Source organism: Choloepus didactylus, chromosome 14, assembly GCF_015220235.1.
Source record: "Choloepus didactylus isolate mChoDid1 chromosome 14, mChoDid1.pri, whole genome shotgun sequence".
Lineage (NCBI taxonomy): Eukaryota > Metazoa > Chordata > Mammalia > Pilosa > Megalonychidae > Choloepus > Choloepus didactylus.
In genome coordinates, this window is record NC_051320.1 from 13,354,203 (window position 1) to 13,379,775 (window position 25,573).

A 25,573-nucleotide genomic window follows, 5' to 3' on the forward strand; every position below is an offset into this window, starting at 1 on the left:
CTCTTTATATTTGTTGCTGCTTGCATGGTATATATATCTTTTCCACCTTTAACTTTCAATCTATTTGTGTCTTTGAATTTAAAGTGTATCTCTTGTAAATAGAGTATAGTTGGATCATGCTTTATACGAATTTTGCCAATCTTTGCCTTTTGATTTGAGTGTTTAATCCATTGACAAAGTAACTATTGATAATGCAGGACTTTATTCTGCCATTTTGCTGTTTGGTCTTTGCAAGTCATATCTTTTTTGTCCCTCATTTCTTCTGTTGATGCCTATTTTCATATTTATTTGTGTGTGTGTGTGTGTGTGTGTGTGTTGTATCATTTCTTTTTTTTATATTTTTCAGATATTGTTTTTGTGGTAACCATGTGGCTTAAATTTAATATCCCAAACCTCTAACAATTACATTTGATTTGATACCAACTTAATTTCAATAGCATATACAAACACTGTTCCTATACCTCTCCTCATTTGAATCCAAGTCTGTGACTTGAAAGAGCCTGTGATCAAGATTCCTAATGCCCATTTTCCCACTCTTAGACACCTCCACAGTTATTAGATGGGGTCCTGGCTGCTCTAATGAAAACTACAATCCCCAGTCTCCATTGCATCTGGCTGATACTATTTGAGGGGAGTGTTGCGTGGAAGCTTCTAGAAATAGCCTTCAAAGGCAAATGGGTGCCTTTGTCCCCTTTGCCTTTATCCCTTCCTACACTCTGATGCCTGGAAGGTGAACACGGTGGCTGCCATTTGCCCAGAATGATGACAACCATGCTCTTGGGATGGGAGCATGAGGGGCAGCCAGGAGCCTGTGTTCCCGGGATGTCACTAAGCAGAGATGCTATAAAAGATGTGTCCCCAGCTCTGGACTTCTACATGATAGAATATACTTTTATATTTCTTCAGTCACTGTTACTTAGGATCACTGTTACAGCTGCACTCAATTTCAACAGTGTCTTATAGAGGGGTGCCACACTTAAGTGAAATTCAGATGTGGTATAACTAAGTGTGAGCTCTCACATGGCAGATGGTAAGGGCTCAGATTCTTACAGACTGGAAACCTGGTGATACTTGTTTTGCAAAGGAAATATTTGGTTCAAATTGATCCTACTCTACCTTGGAAGATACACTGCATGCTGAAAAAGACTGTTGCATTAGGGGAAATGGTAAGATGAATGCAGAATGTCCATGCGGGCTGGATGCTTTCACTGCTTTAAGCAAAGTCTCACCAAGATGAGCCTATGGAATACAACTCCATTAGCACTGCAATTTTTTCCCCCTTCTCCCTTGGGGATCCCACAAGGCAGAGATCTGTCTCCTCTCAAGTCCCATCTTCAACCTGAAGGTCATTCACTATTCTGAGCCTCATGTCTCTCTAGCATAAAATGCTACTGATTCCTCCCACTTTCTCTCAGGCTTCCCACAGGTGAAAGCAACTAGAGAAACAGTGGGGTTTCTGGAGCTCCACAGATGGGTCTAGGGCACCTTTTAATGCAGCCAAGATGAGAACAAGGTTAGGCAGGAGAGGCAGCTTAAAAGTCAAACTCCAGGAAACCACACCCTCCATACCATACCCTTGGCACCTGAATGGAAGCACTCAAAAGTGTGGATTTGAGGTGATAGCCTTAGAAGAAGGAAGAACATGGTCCTAGACCTTTTTAAGAACCCTGCATTAAGGATTGTCTGCAAGACATTGGACCCAGTGCAGCAGCTGAAAGCAAATGAAGAGTTTGGCTTTCCCCTAAACCTTTGCTCAGATGTCCCCAGGGCAGTCTTCATTAAATTGGGAGAGAGAGTATGAGAGAGAGAGAGTATGAGAGAGAGAGAGAGAGAGAGAGAGAGAGAGAGAGAGAGAGAGAGAGAGAGAGAGAGAGAGAGAGAGAGAGAGAAACCAGAAAGGGGCAGTTGCTTAGCTTAAAAGTTAACCTAGGCAAGATTCTTTGATAGTGGTTTAAATGACCAAGGAGCTGGATAAAACAAATCTACCAGACATATACTTAGTCATCAAGGGACTTACTTGCCAAAGAAAACAGAGGCCAGGCCTGAAACAGTCTGTAATTCCTCACACCTCTAGTTTGAGACTATATAATCTGTGAAGATCTTGGAAGGGTACAGTCTGCAAAGCTTATCTCAGATGTGATCTTGGAAAAAACTAAACATCAAAGAGCTCTCCAGGGCAGTGGGGGATGGTGGGCAAGGGGGCACCTGGCAGAGAACCAGGCACTGCCTGCCACCCAAGATGGGGGATCCATGCCAGTTCTGACCAGCTGGATTTGATCATTGCTACAGGCTATTGCAGAGTTTCTGACTGTCCCTTCTTTTGAATGGAGAGTTCTCTCTTCTTCTATCTTCCTAATCACAGCTATCTTATTCCCCATGCAGCATTGTATACTGAGTGTGATGGGGTAAATAACTCTTAGTTTTGTGGTCCCTGGGTCACAAAGAGCCTCACCTGGACCACACCCCTAAATTCTGGACTTGGAGCTGCAGGCATTTACTGGACAGGCTTTGAAGTGGAGAGGGTTCTCCTACGTAAGAAGAGTGGACACTGATATTTCTGTGGTTAAAGAGGCAGACTGTGGCAGAAACTGTATGTTTCCAATATCTGCTCTTATCCTTTGCCCCAGTAACAGAACTCTGACGCTTCAGCTGGCTCATGGCAGTGCAATATAAAGACCCTATTTCTCAGCATTCTCTGAGGTCAGTGTGGCCATGTAGCTATTTCTGGCCAATAGGATGTAGTGTATGCAGGGTGTGCAATGTTCACGGACTGTCCTTGAAGGGAGTGACGTGCCTTCTGCCCTCTGGATTCTTGCAGGCTGGAATGTGGGCGTAACGGCTGAGGTTTTGGTGGTCACCACAGACGGTAGTCATCAGTCATGTTCAGAACATAAGCCCTGAAAGGCTGAACAGATACCCAGAATAAGCTTGGGTTCCTGAAACTGGGGAACAATAGCCCTCAACAGCAAGCTGCCTCTAGATGATAAATATGGGTAAGAAATACACTCTACTTTCTGTAAGCCACTGTTCCAGTGGGGTTTTTGGTTAACCCAGCTAGTTCAAGGCTAATAGAATGAGCAGGACTCAGTGCAGAAAGACCAGCTGGGAAACGACTGCAGGGGCAGAGAATAAATGGAAGAGCCTGAGCTAAAAGCAGCAGCGGTGGAGACGGTAAGGGAAAGGTGATAGAGATGTTGGAGAGGCAGAAGAGAATGGCTTGGTTCCTCACTGTCTGGGGGTGGTGAGAGATGAAAAGCAAAAGCAGGGCAGCACATCTCGGCTTGTGGCTGGGGTGGCTTGCAGGGAGCAGAGGAAAAGGGGCCATGGATATGGTTCAGAGCCTCCAAGCAGAATCTACCAAGTGAGAGCTCCAAGGAGAGCAGCTTGAGGAATGGAAACACCTGAAGGAGTGAGCAGAAGTGTCACTGAGACCAAAGGCAGAGAGGTTCATGGTGTCAGCTGTGAGGAGTGAAAGAAGATAAGGGATGATCTCTTCACAAAGGTCGCTGAAGCCTGGGGAACTTAAGGGCACCTGCCAGATGAGAGGATGGATGACTCGCTGGAGCCTGCACCTTCAGAGATATAATGTCGAGGAGAGTCATGGGAGGGAGGGCTTTGCAGATTTATCTACTTGCATTACTTTTAAATCTGGCATCACCCTTGGTAGGTTTATAGGATGCAAGGGGGAAGCTTGTGGACAGGGGCTGGGACCCCTGATGGCGCCCTGGGAGGCACTGAAAATGGAGAGCACAGGCAGAAGGGACAGCTGGGAGCCGGAAATGGCTTCCTCCGTGGCCGAGGAGAGGTAGGAGTATGGACAGGAGTACCTGAGAAGGTTCTGGTTTAGGGAGCTGCGGGAGCTTGTACCTTCAGCCTTAATCTCCAGGGTCACTGTTGGGAAAGCAGGTGACAGTACTGTGGTGGGCTTGAGAAGAGAGGTCTGGGAGGCTATCTTGGGGAATGGGAACTTGAGCTCGTCGGGAGGGCCAGGGCAACTTCCCTACCCTACTAGCCTTCATGGAATCCAGTGGTAAAGACAGATATGAGGCAAACGTAGGAGAACAACAGTCAGTGGCATTGAGATGTGCTGTCTCATGCACCTCTGTCATCACTGCTTCTGCGAGTGTTGATACACAAGAAGAGTGTCCAGGCGTGCACATTTGATCTGTTCATGGATGCCAGAGCTTTCTCCACCACCTCACAGCTTCCCCAAGGGGTGGCCCCCAATGGCTGGTGCACTTGTCATTGGTTTGGTTTCTGATTTGATAGCAAGCTTAGGGAAAAAAAGGGGACCCAGGCCTATGATGGTTTGAAGCTGTTAAATAGCCCAGAAAAGATCATGTTCTTAGAGCTAATCCATTCCTGCAGGTGTGGACCTATTGTCGGCGGGAACTTCTGATTAGGTTATTTCAGTTCAGGTGGGTCTTAATCTCCTTACCGGAGTCTTTTATAAGAGATGAAATTCAGAGAAGCACATGAAGAAGCTGAGGGAGGACAAAGAAAACACAGAAGCTGCAGAAACAGAGGAAGCCACTGAAGCCAGTAGCTGGAAGCATGAAACCTGGGAGAGAAGGAGGCGGCCAGCAGACATCACCACATGCCTGGAGGGTGGCAGAGGAACTGTGGATCGCTAGTAGCCAGTCTTTGGGGAGAAAAGTATCATCTTGTTGATGCCTTGATTTGGATATTTTCACAGCTTTGGAATGGCAAGCTTGTAAATGAAAAAGTCCCTATGCAAAAGCCAACTCATTTCTGGTATATTGCGTTTCGGCTACTTGAACCAAAATGAGGCCCCGAGCACTCCTTTGTGGCCTGGTTGAGCCAGCTTGCTGGCAGCAGAGGGGAAGCCGTTCAGCAGCTTGGAAGGCAAGTGGGCTGGGGCTGCGGGGATCCACTGGACAGGTCACCAGTCTTGCAGTGTCTCAGGTACCTGGTCTGCTGCGTGATCTCGCCATGCAACCGCTCTACCTGAGATTTCTTGCCTCCCCTCCCAGTCTTTGTTCGTGGCCCATATTCTGGATTGTGGTTCTCCAAGTGGTTATCTCCAAGGTTGGAATTAGGGTTTTCCAAGCATTCCCAATTCATTCTGCCTGAGATTCTACATCATTTCCTTTGATAAAGTCTGAACATCTCAGCGTTTGTAGGAAAGGCCATCTGGGGCCTGGGTTTCTTTTCCTAGTCTGGCATCAAAATGTAAAACCAAACCAAGTTTTTTTTTTTTTTAATTAAAAAAAAAGGAAAAGGAGCATGACCACACAACTTGACCCAGCCAAACTCTTTCCCTCTTTTGCCACCAGGAGGTCTTTGCAGTTTGGAGCAGTCCTGTGCCTGTAGGATGCTGAACAAAGGGGCAGTCCTTGATTTCCTTAGGTTTGCTTAGGTGTTGGGCTCTTGATCAAGTCTTTATTGGAATTAAATTTCAAATGGAAACTGGTAAGAAATGCAGGCAGAGAGCATTTCTTGCCAGTGGCTCTAAATCCCCGTTACTTATTACACACTAGAATCTTCCAATTTAATGTGCTCTCTTCTCCTATGAGTACCCTAAGTAACTCTGAATTTGTTTAGAAAAGTTTGTGAGTATTGTAAAACCACAGTCGAAGCTCAGGCCCAGGTCATAGTCTGAAGATGCACTTCCGTTAGAAATAATTGCTAGGAATGCTGTGAGGATGTGGTAGGTACTGGCTGTGCCCCCCAAGGCTTTTTGTTCTACTAAATCCCCTGAGTTTCTGTCTTTATCTCTCCACTAAATAGACAGGCACCTAGAATATACGCTTTGGAATTGACATCTAGGAGCAATATTGTGCCTCTCTCCTAATTAACCTTGTTAACCAAGGATTTGGAATATCAGTTGGTTTGTCTAAGAGGGCCTTTTGATCCTCTCGGACTGAGTAGGATGTCGGTGTGTGAAACAAAATGCCTTCTACTCCACCAAAATGCTTTTATTCTTTGAGTAATGGCTCTTTCGGTAGTATTCTTGCTTAATGAAACCATGTGTGTAAAGTACTTAGCTCGTTGCCAGGCATAATGTATAGTAGCTATTATCAGGATTATCCTAAAATAAGTTTATTATGATTATTTTTAGGTTTTCTTAATGAAAAAGAAATAGAGGCAGAGTTATCAGAATCACACAAGCTGCTCGGGCTAAATCAACCCCACAGTGGATCCCAGACTACAAATTTCCCAGGAAGCCTGCCCTTCTAAGATCACTTTTACCCCCAAGATATTCATACTCTTTCTTCTTTGGACTCTGACAGGGTCTTCCTATCCCGTCCTTCTCTCCACACAAAAGGGGGCAAGACACAAAGACTCCTGCTTCTCTCACAGGCCATGTATCCACCCCCCCACCCCCAAGCTTGGGAAGGCATGCCAGGGATATGGTAATTAACATATTTTTCTTAATCTTGCTTTTATAGTTAATCTCCAAAGCATGAAAGCAGTTTGCCTATTGATTAAACTGTAAGAACACAATAGATCAGAAGTGAGCACAGCATCAATGAAAATAAAGGCAGAAAATTTCCCATTCTATAGAAAAATATCCCAACATGAAGCCTGACCTGAACTACAAAGTTAAAAACTTTGAATTAACCAAATGAATATGTTTTTGGGTCAATAGGAAGCAATAAATCTGACTCAGTGGTTTCCTTTCCAGAGTAAGGAGCAACCATTTTTTGATCTCTCTTAGGAAAAAAAATATGCAATCCTATTTACGAGTTTTGTCTGGGATCATGGCCTTCCAGGGTTGCTAAGGGAATGTCTAGTAATGCTCCCTGACTCGATGACCCGCACCTTCAACTGGACTTGCATCTGGTCTGTGAGTGTCCAGGGTGTTTAGAAGTGTTTGTGTAGTTGCTCTGGAACGAAGGGCACGGGAGGCTGGGCTTCTCCATAAGCAGGTGATACCTGCTCAAAAAGGCCACAGCTGAGAGCAAGCTGCTGGCAGAGCCCAAGCTCTGTCCTCTGCAGAGAGGGTGTTTCTGGTGGGCTGAGCTATATACCCTGACAGAGACATGTTCCTAATCTTAATCCACATTCCTCTGGGTGTGAATCCATTGTAAATGTTACATTTCAGTTAACATATGGCCCAACTGGAATAAGTGTGGGACTAACCATGTTATTGGAGGCCTTATAAAGAGAAGAAACTGGAAGCCAGAAGTTGCAGAAGGCCCCAAAGGAAGAAGCGAGAAGTCAGCGGAAACTGGATGAGCCAATGCAAGGACAGGACATCGCCACATGATGGGAGGCAGAGACACAAGCCAAGGAACCCCAGGATTGCCAGTAGCCAGCACCAAAAATGCTACAGTCCCCCAACACCTGTTGGAAGTGGAAATGGCAAAAATGGCCTTTGTTTTGGGAAGAAAAAAAAAATCAAACAAAAAAGCAACATTATTTTCAAAGGCACTGGCTGAAAATCCTAGCCCAGGTGGCAGAATAAGAGTGCTCCTTGTGGCATCCAGAGCTATACTTCTGTTGGAAAAAAATGCTTTTCTTCATTGAACCAAAGGTGCGTCATGTTGGATTTTGGTATCAGGTGACTCAAGCAGTCCTGCTGGTTCTTACTCTTTCTTCTTTGCGCCAATGAAACCATCCATGAGATTAAGGACGCCCAAATATTCTGCCAAAATCAAGGCCGTTTTCAGGGGCAAGATACTAAAAAGAACACAAGAGGAAACTTTTTGGTGAGCATTCACGGAAGCATCGTTACCAGCTGAGCTGTTTGTCCCAGATGAAGTCACTCACACATCACACATCTGCCTTCACCTCAGGATCACCCAGGGTGGCCCAGGAGGGTCCCCAGCCCTGTGGGAGGACACTTGTGCAAGGCCTCCATTACATCTCTCCTTGCTTCACTCATGTCATTCAATTCACTTATCACGTCAGCATCTGGAGCTCCAATGCTCCACTGAACGACTAACGGGAAGCAAGCAAGTCTTGTGGCGTGTGCGCGGGCACTGGAGGCAGACCTAGCCCAGCTCGGACCCTAGCTCTGCCCTTCACGGTGCCACCTCATGCAAGTTATTGGGATGAACTGGGAGCCTCTGTCCCTCAAGTGTCAAGTGAGGTCATAAATCTTTCTCTTTAGGGCTGCTGTGAGACTCAGACGCGATGACTTCTCAGGCCCTTTGGCAAGGCCTGACCAAGACTGCTCTCCTCAGCCATCCCACCCACCCACCCACAAACACCCGCACATGCCCACGTGCACCATCTCAGCCTGGCGCCTGGACCACATGGTATGGGACGTTTCATGCTGCAGAGAAAGGAGGGCAGAGCAAACCCGGGATGCCTGAGGATGGGATGAAGGCTGGCTGGGGTAGGGAGGAATCTGCACTTGCTGCTTCTCTGTTGGGTAATCTTCCCCCAGAGAGCCACACGGCTCATGTCCTCTCCAACTTCAAGTCTCTCCCGGAATGCCAACCTTCTCAGCAAGACCTCACTGGAGTACCACTTTAGAACTCAAACCTCAACTTGCAGCCCTTCACTCCCCAATGAGGATTTCCTTTCCTGCTTTAAATATCTTCAGAGCACTGATTACTATCCAGCGTGCCTTTTTTTTACTTTATTGTTTTGTTTGTTTGTTCCTTGCCACTCCCCACTATCCCACCCCAAGAAGATAATCCCATGTCAGGCAGGGCCTCTTGTCTGTTTTGTTCACTGCTGTAACCCCAGGCCTAGGATGGGAAGCGATGCCTGGCACATATCTGTCACTTGCTAGGTGTTTGTTGAATGAATGTCTGAGTGAGTGCTTGCTGTGAGCACATTCATCGTGGCCCTCCACAGACCCTTCCTTTGCTCTAGTCTTCTCAGAAACTCTACTGCCCTTTCTCAACCTCTGCTGAGACCTATTATCTCATAAAAGCAAACATAACTTTCATCATCATTTGAAATGAAAAAATCAAGTCCCACATTCTTTACAACTGGCATTACTATACTAGAAATGTCTACTTGTTATGCAAGAAGTAGTTACTGTATGTAGATACGTGCAATGGTCAAGAAATGGCACTGCACTAATCTACAGGTGATAGCACACATTATCTCTAGCTTATCACAGAAGAAACTGCAGCCTGAATTGATGGCGTGCCTGGAGCCAAAGACTCAGGAAACAGCAGGAACGAGAGCTGGGTTTTTAGATGACTTGTCAAAGATCCTTTGCCCTGTCCCACACAGCCTTTGTCAGTCATACTGATCAGTCCTGTGCTAGATGAAGCCCTGGCCAAGTGGTCTGACAGAAGGATGGCTTTTGGTTCACTGCCCAATGGAGATATAAGGAGCTAAAGGGAAGGGCAACAGCTGCTGGTCACGTGGTGGAGATGACGTGTGATACTTGTGTTCAAATAACTGAAGAACTGTCATTGTCAAGAGGAATGGAATTCCATGTAGTGCTGGAGAGCAAAGCGAGGACCAACAAGAGGAAGTTAAAACAAGACAGATTTCAAATCAACAGAGGGGAGTGGTTCAATAGTAGAATGTGCTTCCTTGCAAAGCAGAAGCCCCTCTGAGGGAGAAGTTTAATTAGATGACCCTTTGCAGTCTAGAAAATAGATTGAGAGAGTGGGGACCAGCAGCTGCTGATGCAATGTTGCGCAAGCATCCCTGTAATCTAGTCCTAACACTGCAGATGATGCATTTCAGCCATATTAGACAGAGAAGGATGGGCAAAGATACTTCATCATGCTTCTAAGAGAAGATCTTTTAAAGTACCCCCCATCTTATTTCTCAAATTTTCTTTCACCATCTTATAGCTCAAATTAATTTCTCTATTACCAGTTTTACCCCTACCATAAATTCCTGAAATATTTGGTTTGATGTCTGACCCAACATTGGGGCCCTGTATTTGAGGAAGTACAGTCTCTATATTCCAACATGCTTGTGCTACAATAAGCACCAGAAAAAGCATCTTTCTTAAAAATATCACTTCTATCTGTCCATAGATCATTCAACAAATCTGCTTCTTTTTGACAATAATATAATGCTAAGACATCAGGAAGGCTCCAACCCCATTTACTAGACTCATGAAGAATACTGGAACTTTGCAAATTTGCATTTGTCTGCAAAGGGGCACAATGAAGGGCTCAACAGAACGTAATAGATTTTCCTTTTAAAAATTAATTCATGTAACAGATACTGTTTAAGTGGCTCCTTCAGAGAAGATTTAGAGTAAACTGTTGACTGGCACATTAGAGAAGAAATAGAAGATACTAAAAGGAAGAAGCTGATACTGTTACCTTCTTAAAAACACCATGATGTATATAAACTTTGGCATATACAAGTACACTTTTTCTTGCAGAATAGCATCTATTATCTTTGTGACTGCATATTCTGGTTCCAGAAGAGGCAACAGAAATGGACAGCTAGGGGGGAAAAAAAACACCCACACATCAACAAATTAATAATGACAATTCTTACACCTAAAGGATAAAAAGGTTGTGAGGCATTGTCACTTATTTGCTTCTTTCCTTTCCAGAGTTCATCTATTTCTGTAATCAATCTCTAATTATCAATGTGGTGAATAATATCTGGAATTTGAAAGGGAAATAATAATTCTAATGAATACACTGATATTACAATATGAACAATGACAGGAAACCATATTAAACAAATGGATCTGAGAGTTTTAAGGCAAGTAGCTGGAATCAAACTGCCTGTGGTCTCCACAAAATGTGGAATTATGTTATTTGTGCCCCTTCAATGACCCCCAGCTCTCCTGTGGCATCAAGGGAAGTGGGGGGAAGGAGATTGCAGTACGAAAAGGATTTGGCCAGGGAAGCCCAGGAGAAGGACTCAGCACATCCAGGGCTGGAGATGGCTCAATGGTAGGATGTCGCCATCACAGATCACTCACATTAAACTCAATTTTTTTAAACACAAACAGAAATACACACTAGGAAAGACTGAAATTCTAAAACCATTTATAGATAAGGCTAAATCCTAGAAAAATATCTTTAAACAAGTTTAAAACATAGAACAAAATTAAAATAGATTTGGAAAACTAAAAAAAAAAAATTAAAAAAAGAGAAATCAGTAGATTGGGAATGCAGAGACTTACAAAAGAAAAAGATAGAGCCCCCCACCCAATGCAACTTAAAAAAAAAAAACAAAAAAAAAAGAACCCAAAGGAGTTAGGCTGGAATATGTTTTATGAAAATAACTAATTTCAGAAAGACGACTGACAAAAAAAAAACCACACACATAATTTCTCAGTGATTTATAGAACTCATGTCATAGCATATGAAGCAATGGAGATTAAACATTTTTTGGGCAACAGAGAGTTTGTGATTTCTTGTTACTGCCACTCCTGTTAATTACTGTAGCAAAGATTATCAGATGATTTCAGCAAAAATATAGGACTCTTTTGGCTAAACCTGCTTATAATTGTGCCTCAGAGTCTCCCCCTGAGTGCCTCTTTGCTGCTCAGATGTGCCCCCCTCTCTCTAGCTAAGCCAACTCAGCGGGTGAACTCACTGCCCTCCCCACTACGTGACACCTGACTCCCGGGGGTGTAAATCTCCCTGGCAACGCAGGATATGACTCCCAGGGATGAGCCTGGACCTGGCATCATGGGATTGAGAACATCTTCTTGACCAAAAGGGGGATGCAAAATGAGACGAAATAAAGCTTCAGTGGCTGAAAGATTTCAAACGGAGTCGAGAGGTCACTCTGGAGGGCATTCTTATGTGCTATATAGATACCCCTCTTTAGGTTTTAGTGTACTGGAATAGCCAGAAGTAAATACCTGAAACTATCAAACTCCAACCCAGTAGTCTGGACTCCTAAAGATGACTGTATAACAATGTAGCTTACAACGGGTGACAGTGTGATTGTGAAAACCTTGTGGATCGCACCCCCTTTATCCAGTGTATGGATGGATGAGTAGAAACATGGGGACAAAAACTAAATGGAAAATAGGGTGGGATGGGGGGGGATGATTTGGGTGTTCTTTTTTACTTTTATTTTTTATTCTTATTCTTATTCTTATTCTTTCTGATGTAAGTAAAATGTTCAAAAATAGATTGGGGTGATGAATGCATAACTATATGATGGTACTGTGAACAGCTGATTGTACACCACGGATGATTGTACAGTATGTGAATATATCTCAATAAAACCAAATTTAATTATACAAAAATATAGGACTCTTGATTAAAAATCATTTATCAATTTTTTGAAATTAGGATATAGGTAGCTTATTGGTGGAAGTCCATATGTCATGTATTTCAGTGCTGCTTTTCTAAATTATATCTTGGAAAACATTAAAAAAATCACTTCAGACAAAGCATATTGAGTTTTGTGCTGGATGCCAAAGAGGGTACTGGGAGGAAGCTTCTCATCCTCAAGGAGCTTACAGTTGAGTTTAAAGACAAGGAACAGACAAATAGCAGCAAGGCCCAAGTCACAACAACTGTACAAAAGATGCGGTCAATCATAAATGAGAAGTATAGCCAACGAGAACTATGTTTACAGGGAAAAAGATGTGACTGTGGGTCAGCCTGTTGGGAACATTTAACTTTCCACGATGCCTGAAGAGGAAAATTAGGGAGGTGGCTGATGGGCAAAGCAAAGTGACCAGTACCAAGTTAGATAGCACTGGGGGAGGAATGAATGTTCAGTAAAAAACAGCTCACAGCAGGAAGCAGGAAGCAAATTCCTTTTGCTCATTAAAAACAAACACAAAAAAATAATCCTGCCCGATCATCGTTAAGACTGAAGATGCCACTTCCTCTCGGAGCCTTTTCAGTGAGGTGGGACCTGGCCTTCCTCTGGGCAGCCTGGAGCTTTCTCATGGCACTGAGGCCTCTGCCTGAACAGCCAGCCATGTGCATGCAAACTCATCTCTGCTAGGCTCTAAGCTCCTTATGATGGGCAGTACTGAATTCATCTGTTTTCCCACAGAGCAGCAAAGTGCCTGGCACTGCATAGGGAGTTAGAGAAAAACAAAACAAAACAAAAAAAATAACAAACAGATAGGCATTCATTTTTTAAAAGTGTGGTTTCTTTGAAATAAAGGACGTACTTACCCTGTAGAAACACCAGTGAACATTTCAGTTTTTATAAAAAATGGACACACGATCGTGGTTTTGATCCCATTTTGTTTTTGGGCAACTGTTTCTGCCAATACAGATTCAGCAAATCCACAGGCTGCAAATTTACTTGCACAATAATCTGAAAAAAGGCAAATGATGCTGATGAATATTCTGAAGTTTTTAAAACGGCAGCACATCAAGGCTTACTGATGTACCACTAATCCCAACACAGAATGCAAGCAGCAACTATTTCAGTGTTCTTCCTCTGCGGCCCACTGGGAGAAGTGAGGAACAAGTGGGAAGGGGCACGGGTCAAGTAACTGTCAGCTGATTCTGAGTGAACGGACGCCAGTGAATGGACGCCTGGGCCAAGTCTCCTTGGAGACTCTTCTGGGGTTGCATCTGGACTTGACGTAGAAGGTAGAAGAATGAAGACACTGTGCTGGTTCTCACATGGGGCACAGGATATATGTGTCTAGACCCTCACCTAAACAACTCAAACACAATTGGGGCAGGAAGACACATGAAGCAGAAACCAAGCAGTAAGTGATCTGGGAGTTTAGGCCAGAGAGGTCAGCACGGGTCATGATACTCGGATGAAGTTTTCTTCCAACTATGATTCCCTTTTCCACTTCCAGAAAAAAAAACAAAGGACTTGGCAGCTTCAACCTCATCCTCTTGGCAACTTCAACCTCATCCTCTTAAATAGCATGAAAATGCAGCGGGGAGTGGGAAGTGCCATTTGTATCAATTTTAACACAGGAATATTCAAATCACAGAATGTAGAAGTTCGGAGAAGAAAAGGAGGTTAGGCGGACTTACACTTTTCCCTGGCCTTATGTAGTCAAAAGGGGCGTATCTGCCATGTTACACAGCAGCTGCTACACCATTGCAGAGCCAGGCTACAGGTGTCAGGCCTGGGATAGTAAGACAGTGAGGAAAAGTGGAAGAGTAGTTCTAGGAAGTGTTTAGGATCATGGGAGTCACCTGTAAAAATGCAGCTCACTGAGCTCTTCAAACGGGCCATTCTGATTAGCAGATGTGGCCCAGGGATAACGGGTTCTGCATTCTGAACTTGCTCATGGGTGATTCTGATGCAGGGGAGTCTAGGCCCACAAGGTGGGAAATATCAATGGCTGATAGTTGTTTCCATGATGAGCTGGGAGTGGGAAGGTCTTGTAGCTGAAGGAAGGGACATGATGCCAGTAAAAGGACTGAGAGGAGCTGTAGTATTTCAAAAGCCTGTGACTTATCAGACATATAAGAGAGGTAGCGATAGCAACTTGATGAATTTCAAAAAGGATAGAGGAAAGAAATTCAAAGCACAGGGAGATGTGCATAGGGAGGTGTGCATAGATTCGTGATATTCTGGGTGGCTGGCGGTACTGAGAAACCTATTCCTGTGAATGAAATGTACTGTGTTAACACTAGTTTTGTGACAAAACCATTAGCTCAAAAGCATTAGGAAGTGTCCCATCAACAAACCGTCCAATCTGTTATCCAAATATGGCTGCCAAGGGTTCTGATGGGCGAGTCTCCGAGAGCTGGTTGAGCCAGTGCACAGGGCATTTCCCCTGGCGACACCCTGGTAGGTTAGGGCCAGCTTTCTGCTCCTCCTATGCCTGCTCCTGAGTCAGGCCTCTGTCCCTGAGGATCTGGGACTCTGTGGCTCCCTCCCCACCCTCTCTCCCCACCACTATTCTCAAGACAGGAAGTGAGATGGATGCGGCCACCACTTCCTGCAAGTCCACAACCAGTGAAAAAGCAGAGAGGTTAATCATAGGTTTTTTGAGGGGTGAGAAGAGTTTCTTCAAACTCATGGCAGGGGAAGACCCCTAATGAAAACTTTAGGAGAAGGCAGGGTGGACCTACTTACCATCGTGGTTAAAGTGCCAGGTGAATTTTGGGGACTGTTACTATGTTAAGCAATTGTGCAAAAAATACATCAATAAGGTGTCTCTCTTCGTAAACCCGAGACTCCAAAGAGCACAGTCTAACTTCAAATAAATATAGTTTTGCTGCACAAGATTCTCAAGCCCTTATCTCACTGAATAATACCTCTTAGTTATTATCCTTTATTATCAGGCAATACTGGTTATACAGAGCTGCCATGTAAATTAAGGTTTCAAGGAAGCTTGCAATTGTGAAATAACGTATTTTGCTTACCTGCCAGTTTGTTGACTCCAATCAATCCAGCTGAACTTGAAATACAAACCAAGTGCCCATGGTTATTAGCAATCATGGCAGGTAGAAAGGCTTTGTAAGTCTGAGAAGAGAAAAATAAAATTCTTAACATTGAATACCACCTTGTATACTTTTGTCAGATGTTTGTATGACTACTGTGATTAAAAATTTTTTTTTACACTCATAAAAATACACGGAGGCCTGGGGATATGAAAATGTAAACATCTGGAAAGAAACCAATTTAATCTGTTATGGCACTATTTCCTTGACGGCAATTCCAATATTACTAAAAATAACTTATTCTGAAGAAGTTTTTTGCACATAAAAAACTTTTTAAAAGTTTTTGTGCTAATACATATATTATAAAATTTTCCATTTTAGCCACTTTTAAGTGTACAATTTAGTGGTATTAATTACATTCATAATGGTGTGCTATCAGCACTACTATCCATTACCAAACTCTTCCATTACCCGAAACAGAAACTCTGTACCCATTTAGCAATAACTCTCAACTGCCCCTCCCACCTCCCTCTGGTACCCTGTAATCTACTTTCTGTCCCCATGAATTTAGTCTAGATATTTTATATAAGTGGAATTACACAATATTTGTCCTTTGGTGCATATCTGACTTTTAGCAACACAATATTAAGTCAGTGATTGAAGTAGTATAAGAAAAGCTTAGTTGTGGCAGCCAAAACCCAAAACAAATGAATACCAGGGAAATGATTTTTCAGATTTATATTGTCTTTTCTTTCTCTTATTTTGGAATGTCAAAGCCATCCTGAACACTGTTCATTAGACATCTTGCTGTTTGCTTTGATTTAAAAAGATAGCTTTGTCTTCTACTCGTCTCTATTTCTTTGAAAACTCTTCCTTATTTTTATTCCACATAATAAGACAGAATATCTGTCAGAAAGAGGGAGGTACGCTCTCTCACTGAACTGTAGAACACCTTCCTCTTTGATGGGGGATCTGGAGAGAGAAGGTAAAGCAGAGAGAAATGGGTTTTGCAGATGTCTCCTTCAACAGAGAAATAATTATTCAAAGATGAAGAGGAGCAGGAGATAAGAAAAGGGATCTCTTAAAAGGTGCAGGTGTCTGATGTTTCCCAACATCACAATGAGTTTCAGGGAGAAACTAAGACACTGGGAGAGGTGGAAAATCAAAACAAACAAACAGAAAGGAGACAGCACAGCATAATGAAAAGCACCCTGATGTAGAGAGCTCTCAGTGGGGACCCACCCTCCTCCTGGGGACCCTGTCACAGTGGCACTCTCCCACCCCTCCAGCAAGGAACGCCCCTGCCTCTGCACTTGGCAAAGGGCAAATGCTCAAAGAACAGACAAGGCTGCCCAGAGAGAGTGAGCAGAGTGGGGGGACAAGAGGGGATGGCAGGGCCCAGGGAAACACCAATATTTAAGGGACAACTAGAAGAAGAGACAGAGAAAGAAGAGAAAGAAGAGACCATGAAGGAGATGCGGAAAAAAACCCGGGAGGCAGGAAAAGAACACAAAAGCTGCAGGAATGGAGACTTCTCTGGAGATCCTGGTCTTCATCTCTAGTTTGACTATATATTGGCCCATTCGGGACAAGAGAACATGAATTATGTGCTGTAGGTCCTATAGAACATGGTGGCCACTTGGAGCTTTCTGTTTTTCTCCTGAAAATCATACGGAACACGACGACTATCACCACCACCACTGCATTTTTAGTGAAACCAGGGGACAGAAACTCTACAAACGCCAAATGACATTTAAAGGCTGCCGAAGGAGGGTTGGGCAGGAAGCCCAAGTGCAAAGGTGTGAGGATTCCGGAGGGGCGATCTCAGAGCTCCCCAACAAATCATCACTCCCAAGAAAAGAGCCATGTGCTGGGAAGGCAGTGCTGCCGGCAAGGCTGGAACTAAGTAGGCTCCAGAGGGGGAGAGGTTGAAAGAAGGAACCTGCATGGCTTGGAGAGGCCAGAGGTGGCTGAACTCTAGAAAACTCAGGAAATGCAACTTCAAAAAGTAGATGCATCACTATGGAAATCAGGAGCTATGTCCCTTATGGTTGGCAATATGTAACAGCCAGGGCCAGTGGCAGGAACCTCCTTCCCTGAGATAGGTACCAAGTATGGTGAGCGTATGTCTCGGTTTGCCCAGAACAGATGCTTTTTAATAATGTTCCCTTTCACTTTCAAAGCTGTCCCAGTTTAGACAAATTATGACATCTAAGTATTGTCACTTACTAGCTGTGCAACCTTGAACAAATATTTTAACTTCTCTGTTTCCTTGAGGAAATGGATATGTTCCCTATTTTAGGGTTGTACATGGGGTGCCTGAGATTGCCAGCAAGCCATAAATGGTGATATGAAAATGAGGACAGTCTCTCTTTGCAGGGTCTCTGAGAAGAGCTTCGGGGAGGCGGAGGTCAGGCTGGGCCAGGAGAGAACAAATGAGTGGACCAGGACAGGTCCTGAACTGAGAAGGTGTTTTCTTTAGAGGGTAATACTCTTGTAAGAGAGCAGGAGGAAGGTGTTTCTAAATGCCAAAGAAACCTTATACTTGTTATGAGAAGAGAAAATAGTTACCCATAAATGTGCTTTGAAATTCACGTCAAATGACTTTTCCATCAGATCATCTGGGCAGTTGAGGAAGCTCTTGCCTGTTACCACTCCGGCATTGTTGATCAGGATGGAAACGTCGCCTACTTCTTTTTTAACCTGAATTGAAAAACAGCAGCACCATAGTTTTATATATATTTTTATCCCTGTTACTCAGATGGGATTTATGCCCACTAGAAAGAAAGAATGTGCTATTTCCTTTACATCATACACCCAACCCTGAGGCTCCACTTCTTGTTTCTTCCCTTCATCTTAAGATGGTTCAAATGTTGAAACACTCCCTTCCTTCTACAATTTGAGCTGCTATATATGCTTGGTGATTAGTAACTTTTTTCTGGGAGCTGTATAAGTAGCGAATCATGATGGGATACAAGAAGAGCTTCGTTATACCCAAATGTCATCTAAATCGAGACCTAGCCCACAATGAGATAGGGGTGGAGCAGGGAGAGAAAAGAGGAAGGATGAAATTTGTAGACAGTTTTAAACACACAGCCTAGCTTAGAACCTTTCTGTGTTGCTTTCATCAGCTGGGTTGGTTTTCTTCTCACCTCGAACATTTAGGGGTAAGCCGCCCAAGGAGAGGACCAGTGGCAGGTGCAAAGTGGACCGAATACGTGCTCAATAACTTCTATTTAATAAATAAAAATTCTGGGTGTGACTTGGGAGCCCTTCCCTTATAACACATCTTCAGGGTGTCATCCTGGCTCTTACGTCAGATCTGGGCCCAGGATTTTCCAGGAATGAAGACAGGAGGTGGTGCTGTCCCTTTGCTTTTGATTGTGTTCTGAATTTCATTACTCTAACCTGTATCAAGCAGCAGGGTCCCTGTCCCCCAAATCAGAAGGAACCATTTTGGGGTTACCGTGTTGCTATCAGTGGCAGCCCATGTTAGCTCGTCAGGTTTCCATCTCCAGAGATGTAAAATGTAAAGTCAAAAAACTCATCCGCCAGTGACCTGCAAACGTCTCCACCGGGATGAGGAGTAGCAAGCAGCAAGGGGACCTTAGGTAGAGTCTAGAAGTTATGGAAAAAGTTTACGATGTGAGTAAGATTGCTCACAGAAGGCTCGTGTGATACCTTGCTTCCCGCTAAACTGGGGAGTCCGGAGAGTCACAGGAAAAGCGTTGCGTGGCTGATATGTGCCAACATGGGGACGGAGGGAAAGGAGGCAGCCAACCGACGGGTTGAATTAAGGCAGTCCTCACTATTGGCATATTGGAGTCCTGGTTTCCTGAGAGATTTCTTTACACGTGCATCTCTATAGCTATCTAAGAAGCAGATGTAGCTAAGAGTCTTTAGGATGCATAGAATATTCTGGTTTTCTTTTGAATACTTAAAATAAACAAACATTTGAATGAAAGGCACTGAGGTGTGGCAGAAATAGCCTGGGTTTAAAATGAGGCTAAATAGGGGTTCAAATCCTGGCTCAGTCATTTACCAGCTCTGTGACTCTGGGCTGGTTCTGTACCATCCGTGTGTCTTGGTTTCTTTATCCTCAGAGAAGGAGGCTATCACCAACCCAGTGGAGGTGGTATGGCTTAGTGGTTACAAGTCTGGTCTCTGGACCCATGAGACTCAAGGCCCGGCCGCAGCTCTACTACTTCCTCACCGTGCTTCATGGGTAAGCTACTTACCCTCCCTACATCTCAGGTTCTTTAGTTGCGGAACGGGCTAATATGGGATCTCCTTTACAGATCTCCTTACTGTAGTGTCTTGCATATAGTAATGGCTCAAAATCTTAATTCCCATCCTACCACTATATTCTTTAAATTAAAGGGATATGGAAGATAGACAAACAGGCACTGAGAAAGGCAAATGCACAGAGAAACTGATGGATGTCCCAGACTTACTTAGGGTGCTTACCCCCTATCAAACAGCAAGCGTCCAAGATTTACCTGACTGGCCACACTATACACGTCTTCCTTGCGACTGCAATCACAGGTATAGGCGTAAACTCTTGTGGCTCCCGCTTCCTGGACCAGCTTGCACGTCTCCTCGTTCTGGTCCTCATTGATGTCCCAGAGAACAAGCACAGATCCAAGGCTGGCAAATTTTAAGGCTAAAAGCCTTCCCAGTCCTCCCCCTGCACCAGTTATCAGGACGATCTCGCCAGCGACGTTTTTCCTGGGCCTTGGGATGATGGTAAAAAGCAAACTCTCCAGAAGAGAGAGCAGAGACTTTCCCAAGAAGATCAACATTTCTTCCACTGATTTCCAGTTGGGAGTCATGTTCTGGTTGACACATATAAAGAAAGATAGACCTATATGAGAACTCAGCAGTCTGTTCCCTGAGGTTGCTGACTGCACCGAGCTCCTGCTTTCTGAAGCCGTCAAAGTAACTGAGAAGCTTGACCTAAATGTCTTTCCTGGTGGAAGATGCTGAACTCAGAAAGGGGAAGGAGCCTCCAGGGACTATTCCACTTTCTCTCCTCAGTACATAACACTGAGCCAGGCACACCACTGAATGCCTATGTGGTACAGAAGTGCTCATTAATCAGGAACTGTAACTAGTACGCCAAAATTTAACCCAAAGTCTGAGTTCATTATTTCTGCAAAGTTAACCTTTCTTCATAATAATCATGGGTGATGCTGGCTGGTATTATGCTTAAAGTCTTGACCATGTCATAATGTTTAGGACAACTTTTTTCTCTCTGTTTTTCTTTTGGTCTGTGGTCTCATTTTAGGTTTGGGCTTTCTTGTTTGCAATGCTGGTCTTTAATTTTGAGTAACTATTTTAAATCTGAGATTCCAAAGAAAAATTCTCAATCCTATTTGTGCCAAGTATTTGAAGAGAGGTAATGAAGCATTCTAGACCTTTTCTGATGGATTCATGGTCAGCACTTGAGGTCTTTCCCTGGGCTCTGGGGCTGTCCCCAGCTCCACAGTACTTACCCCCCTTCTGCGGGACTGCTGGACATCAGTAAGAGACAGACTTGGGTCCCTGCCTGCCTCTGTCTCTGCCAAGGTATGAAATCTTGGGCAAGTTCCTTAGGCTTTCTGGGCCTCGGGCTCCTTGTCTGTTCTGTCCTGTGGCCTGGGGTGGTGAGAATGTTGCTGGTTGCTTAACCACAATGCTAGCACACGGTAAAAACTTCACTTATGTTTTCATGTTTCTCAGTTTCATAGTGCTTCTCACCAAGAAGGCACTTGATAGGTTGGCGAAATGAATAAAAAGCCTCCCCTTGACAAGTTCACACAAGGCTCCATGCTTACTTACATTCTGCTACTGGCCACTCGCACTTTAATGAGAACAGGTTTATAAGATGCTTTAGGAACAACTAGCTGAGAAAGAAGGAAACACTTCCTCCAGGATGAGAAAACAATTTTAGCAGGGGTCACACAGTGCTGGGGGTAGAGGAGCTTTCCTGAATGGGTTGGCAATGAAGGGACTCAGATGAGGGCACCATTGTCAGGAGATGGAAAGAGGGTGCTGAAAGAATGGTAAATCTTCATTGCCTTTGCAGTTTGGCCAGAAGAGCACTGATTTTTATTAATGGCTATGGGAGGATAGAGACAGCTACAGGAAGGCTCAGATCATAGCCACATACTGAGAGAAGGCCAGAGTTGAATGCGCCCTAATATTGTTCCTTGGCTCATTCTAAAGACAAGACTGAGGATCAGAGAGCATACATGGCTTGTCTAAGGCCTCGGTGCTAGTTAGTGGCAGGGCCTGGTGTGCTCACTTATTGTTTACTGGGCACCGACCCTGAGTAGGTACAATGCTGGGAGCTGGGCTGAGGGGATGGGCAGCCTGTTGCGCTCTCTGAGCTAAGGGTCAAGTGAAAGAGACAGACATTAAACAAATAAACACAGTCGCCAGCCCTAAGTGTTTCAAATCAGGTGCTAGAGAGAGATGGCAGGAGAACTGATTTAGGTCAGAGAGGGTGGGGTGAGGAAGCAACAGGGAAGATGTGCTGGGAAGTAACATTTCAAGCAATAACCAAATAATGAACGTTAACAGGTGAAAAGATGGGGGAGCAGCTTGCCCGGCAGAGGAGTGGAGTAGTCCAAGGCTCTGTGGCAGGTAAGAGGAGTGGAAAGAAGGCAGCTTGGTCAGAGGGGAGCAAGCAAGAGAGCTGGGAGCCAAGCGAGAGGATGGCAGGCTCAGAACATGAAGCTCACTCAAAGTATGATAGAAAGTCCAGAAGGGGTTCAAGAAGGGGACAAGGTGATCCGATAAGTGGTTTTAAGAGATATTTATTGGCTTCTCTGTGATTAGCTCACAGGAAAAGAGGGCAGGTAGCACATCAGGAGACCTCTGCACTAGTCCAGGTGAGAGGTGATGGATCTGAGCTTCAGCATGGAGGTGGAGTTGGCAGGTTTAGAGCTATTGTTCCCACTGTGCAGTGAGGTGGTCCTGAGGATTGGCGTGCCCAGACCATACCCTCAGCTCAGCACTCTCCAAACGAAGGGACAGGATGGTCAGAGATGCGGCAGGGAAAAGCATAAGAAAATGTCCTTGACCCATAGGTGATCAATTCTCCAAGTGCAGGCAGCTAGGGAAGTAACAACTGGCAGGTCAGGGGATATATGGATATTCTCTTCCAGTTAAAGTAATTCAATCACACAGATCAGGAGAGGCACCAGGTCTCCTGGGTCCATGCAATAACGACTAGTCCAGCTAAGTCAGGCCAATTTAAATGCCACCGAGGAAAGGCTGGGTCAGAGAAGCTGGTTCAGGGCAGCAAGTTTTAGCTGTGTGCCCAGGACTGGTTGGGAAAAGAGCACGCCAGATCTGACAAAAACAAAGAGATGTTTTCTGCTGTGGGGCCCTGGGCTTCCCCAAGCTTTGCTCTGATTTATTTTTGCAGACTGGCTTTCCAATTCTTGCCTGGGCTTCCCAAAGCACTGCAGGATCTTGAATCTGTCTCTGCTAACACTCCTTCAGATAGGAAATCCTCACCTGGGTGATTTGGCCAAGCCAGCCAGGATTCCTTTTTGGGCACATCACCCATCGAGACCCTGCCGGAAGGACACAGAGCTCTTTCCTTGGTCTCAGCAACGCGTGGGCAGCTAGCAGTCCAACATATTCCTGGGTGACACGAAAGCTCTCAAGGTCAGGGAGTTCTAGAGTTTACTACTGCACTCTCTCAATGTTGGTGTGATGCAAGATGGTGAACAAGCCCATCGTTTCATCATCATCTTGGCAGATGCTAACTAGTTTTTTTGAGTTTGACATCTCACTGTTTGAGGATTAGGGTGCCTGCTTGGGCACCCACACAAGAATGAAAGTTTGGGTGTGACTTCAGGAGCAGCCACTGATTTCTCTGCATCTTTGGTCAAAATTACTTCACCTCTTTGTGCCTTGGTTTCCTCATCTACAAAAGGGAGAGTCTAGTAGAACCCATCGATACCTCATAGGGGAGCTGAAGGAGTTAAACAAGCTAACACAGAGGTACAGTATTAATGAGAGTTCTATAGCCCTTACTAGCCCACAGGAAACTTCTGAACAGACACCAAATTACAAAAAAAAAAAAAAAAAAAAAAAAAAAAAAAATCAACATTATCTAGAATTATTATTGTTTTTCCTGCTAATCTAAGAGTTAAGGATTCCTGGTCATGCCAACAAACGATGGCCATCATAAGTATACTTACAAACAAAGGCAAGTGACAGGTTCCATTTCATTTTGTTTTTTATCATCACTCCCAATTTTAAACAAAGTTCTTATCAGCCCCTAATATTCATCCCTAGTATTAGCGTAGTACTGGTAAGGTATTTCTATTCAATATAGTCTATAATATGTAAAGGATAGTTTTTCCATATACCACTCTGTTGCTAACTCTTTGTACCAGTGTCATACCTTAGAAATACATCATGCAAACATTTATTTATATTTGCAGTGCTAATCCGTGGGATACATGCCTTTCAACAACCACTTTAGATCATGTTTGCCTTCAATGCAACACTGATTATAATCACATTAGCAAACAATCATCACCCCGTTCATTCCCATATCTTTAAATTCACTCTCATTAACATACCTATACATATTAGGTTATTATTCCCCCGTCACTAGCTTCTATCTCTAGGTCCTCTATATTCTACAAGACACTGATTTTACAGCGTTCACGGAGTACAAAGTAGTGGTAACAAACAACAGCCATCCTTTTGTGTCTGGCTTTTTTCATCCATTTCGTTTTAAAGACACTTTCTAGAAAGTCACGGAGCATATTACATTTAATCGAGCTGGAGAACCTCTTTGGTCTTGCCACCCCGTGGCCCAGCCAGTTAGTCCCCAAGCTGAGCTCATTCCTCGACAGAAAAAAGGCAACATCTGCTTCCCAAGCAAGGGTGCAGCCGCGAGACCGCCAGGTCGGAAGGCTCGGGCAACGCGGGGTGGCAGACGGACGAACAAACCCAGCTTCGGCTGAGAAGGGTGGACTGGGGGCTCCAGGAGCGGAGACAGCCGCACAGAGGCCGGAACCCGGGCCGAAGGAGGCAAGAGGGCGAGGGAAGGCCGGGAGGAGACGCCTCTCCGGGGTCGCCCCATCCCCGCCCGGCCGGGCTGCCTCGGGGCGGTGGTGGAGAGGAGGGCGCCGGTGTTCCGGCGCGTGGAGGGGCCGGCTGTCCGTCGGGGACCGCGGGTGACTCACCCCGGACACGCTGTCCTCGCTCCCCTGGGTGAAACTCACCGGTTCCGCCTCAGATGTCCGCGTCCAAGCCTTTACCCCAGCGGCGTCCTGGCGCACAGGCCGGGAGACCGCGCGCGGGGGCGGGGCCGTCGGGGGGCGGGGCCCGGGCGGCGGGGGCGGGGCCGCGGGGGAGGGGTGTGGTCTCCGCGCGTCACGTGGCCCGGGCTCGCCCGCGGCTGTCGCGCCGGTACGTCCTTTCCCGGCGCGGGGAGATGGAGCCCCGGGCAATGCGACCCTCCCTCCCGTGCGCGCATGGTCTCTCTCTCAGCCTCGGCTTGCTGTAGAACCCTCTTGCGGTAGTTTAAAAATTCGGATGCCCAGGCTCCCCCTGGATTATTTAATCAGAATTTCTGATTTTAAAAGTTCCCCGGGTGAGTCCCCCGAAGTTGGGAGCTCTTGCGTCAGAGAACGCAGAGGGGGTGCAGCCTGTTCCCAAAGGCGGCAGCGCCAGGCTCCTCCGTCTGGGGCCAGGGTCTGAGAGCCTCCTTGGCCCCGCGGAGGTAAGGAGGGTGGGCGAGGGGGTTGAGGGCGCCGGAGGAGGGTGGGGTGACCGTGGGAGCGGGTGCGGCGCTGGCAGGTGACCGAGGGGAGGCGGGGGAGGTTCCAGAAGTTTGTTCTAGCAAGATGATGAAAGGCGAAAGAAAAAGTAAGAGAAAAATTCGAGAGCTCGCTAGGACTTCAGCACTATTTATGGAACATCTCTGTGCACAAAGAGCCAGAAGATACACCAAGGAAAACAAAATGATAGAAGTCAGTTAATTCAATTAGCTAATCATCTAATATGCTCATACTCCAGGGTGGAGTTTGCCGCGTGGCATAAATAACAAATGTCAACAAAGTTATGGGGGTTTGAAGGAAAAACTGGGAGTCAGGGCAAGGTTTGTTTGGAATTAGCCTGAGGGCTGAGTGGACCTGACACAAGTGGCAGAGGCGCAGAGCGATCATGGCCAAATATATGTGCGATAGAAAGTGGGCGTGTGAGCAGCTGCAGTTTTGTTCTCTCCTTGGCTGAGAGGAGAAAACAGGTTTTGTAAGCCTGAAAATGTAGGTGTGAGAGCCGGTCTTGAGTGTTTGCACCTTTTAGGAGTTTGGCTCCGGTCCTGTGGGGAGTGGCACGCTATTGAAAGCTTTTGAGTA

General features: G+C 45.2%; 1 protein-coding gene across 4 annotated transcripts; it reads right to left on the bottom strand.

Annotated features, from left to right (window-relative positions):
- Positions 1-6,038: 6,038 nt before the first annotated feature.
- Positions 6,039-24,520, bottom strand: SDR16C5 (short chain dehydrogenase/reductase family 16C member 5). Of its 4 annotated transcripts, none has more exons than XM_037803468.1 (7): positions 24,437-24,476; positions 19,700-20,035; positions 17,772-17,903; positions 15,183-15,282; positions 13,011-13,155; positions 10,221-10,346; positions 6,039-7,647 (listed from the first exon to the last, which is right to left on the bottom strand). In XM_037803468.1, the coding sequence occupies exons 2-7, from the start codon at positions 20,030-20,032 to the stop codon at positions 7,554-7,556; spliced, it is 930 nt and encodes a 309-aa protein (XP_037659396.1). In that variant the 5' UTR covers positions 20,033-20,035; positions 24,437-24,476; the 3' UTR covers positions 6,039-7,553. The 4 variants fall into 4 exon arrangements, with proteins under 4 accessions (XP_037659396.1, XP_037659397.1, XP_037659398.1 ...); XM_037803469.1 differs by having other exon boundaries at positions 24,398-24,445; XM_037803470.1 differs by lacking the exon at positions 24,437-24,476 and adding an exon at positions 20,696-20,837.
- Positions 24,521-25,573: the final 1,053 nt, after the last annotated feature.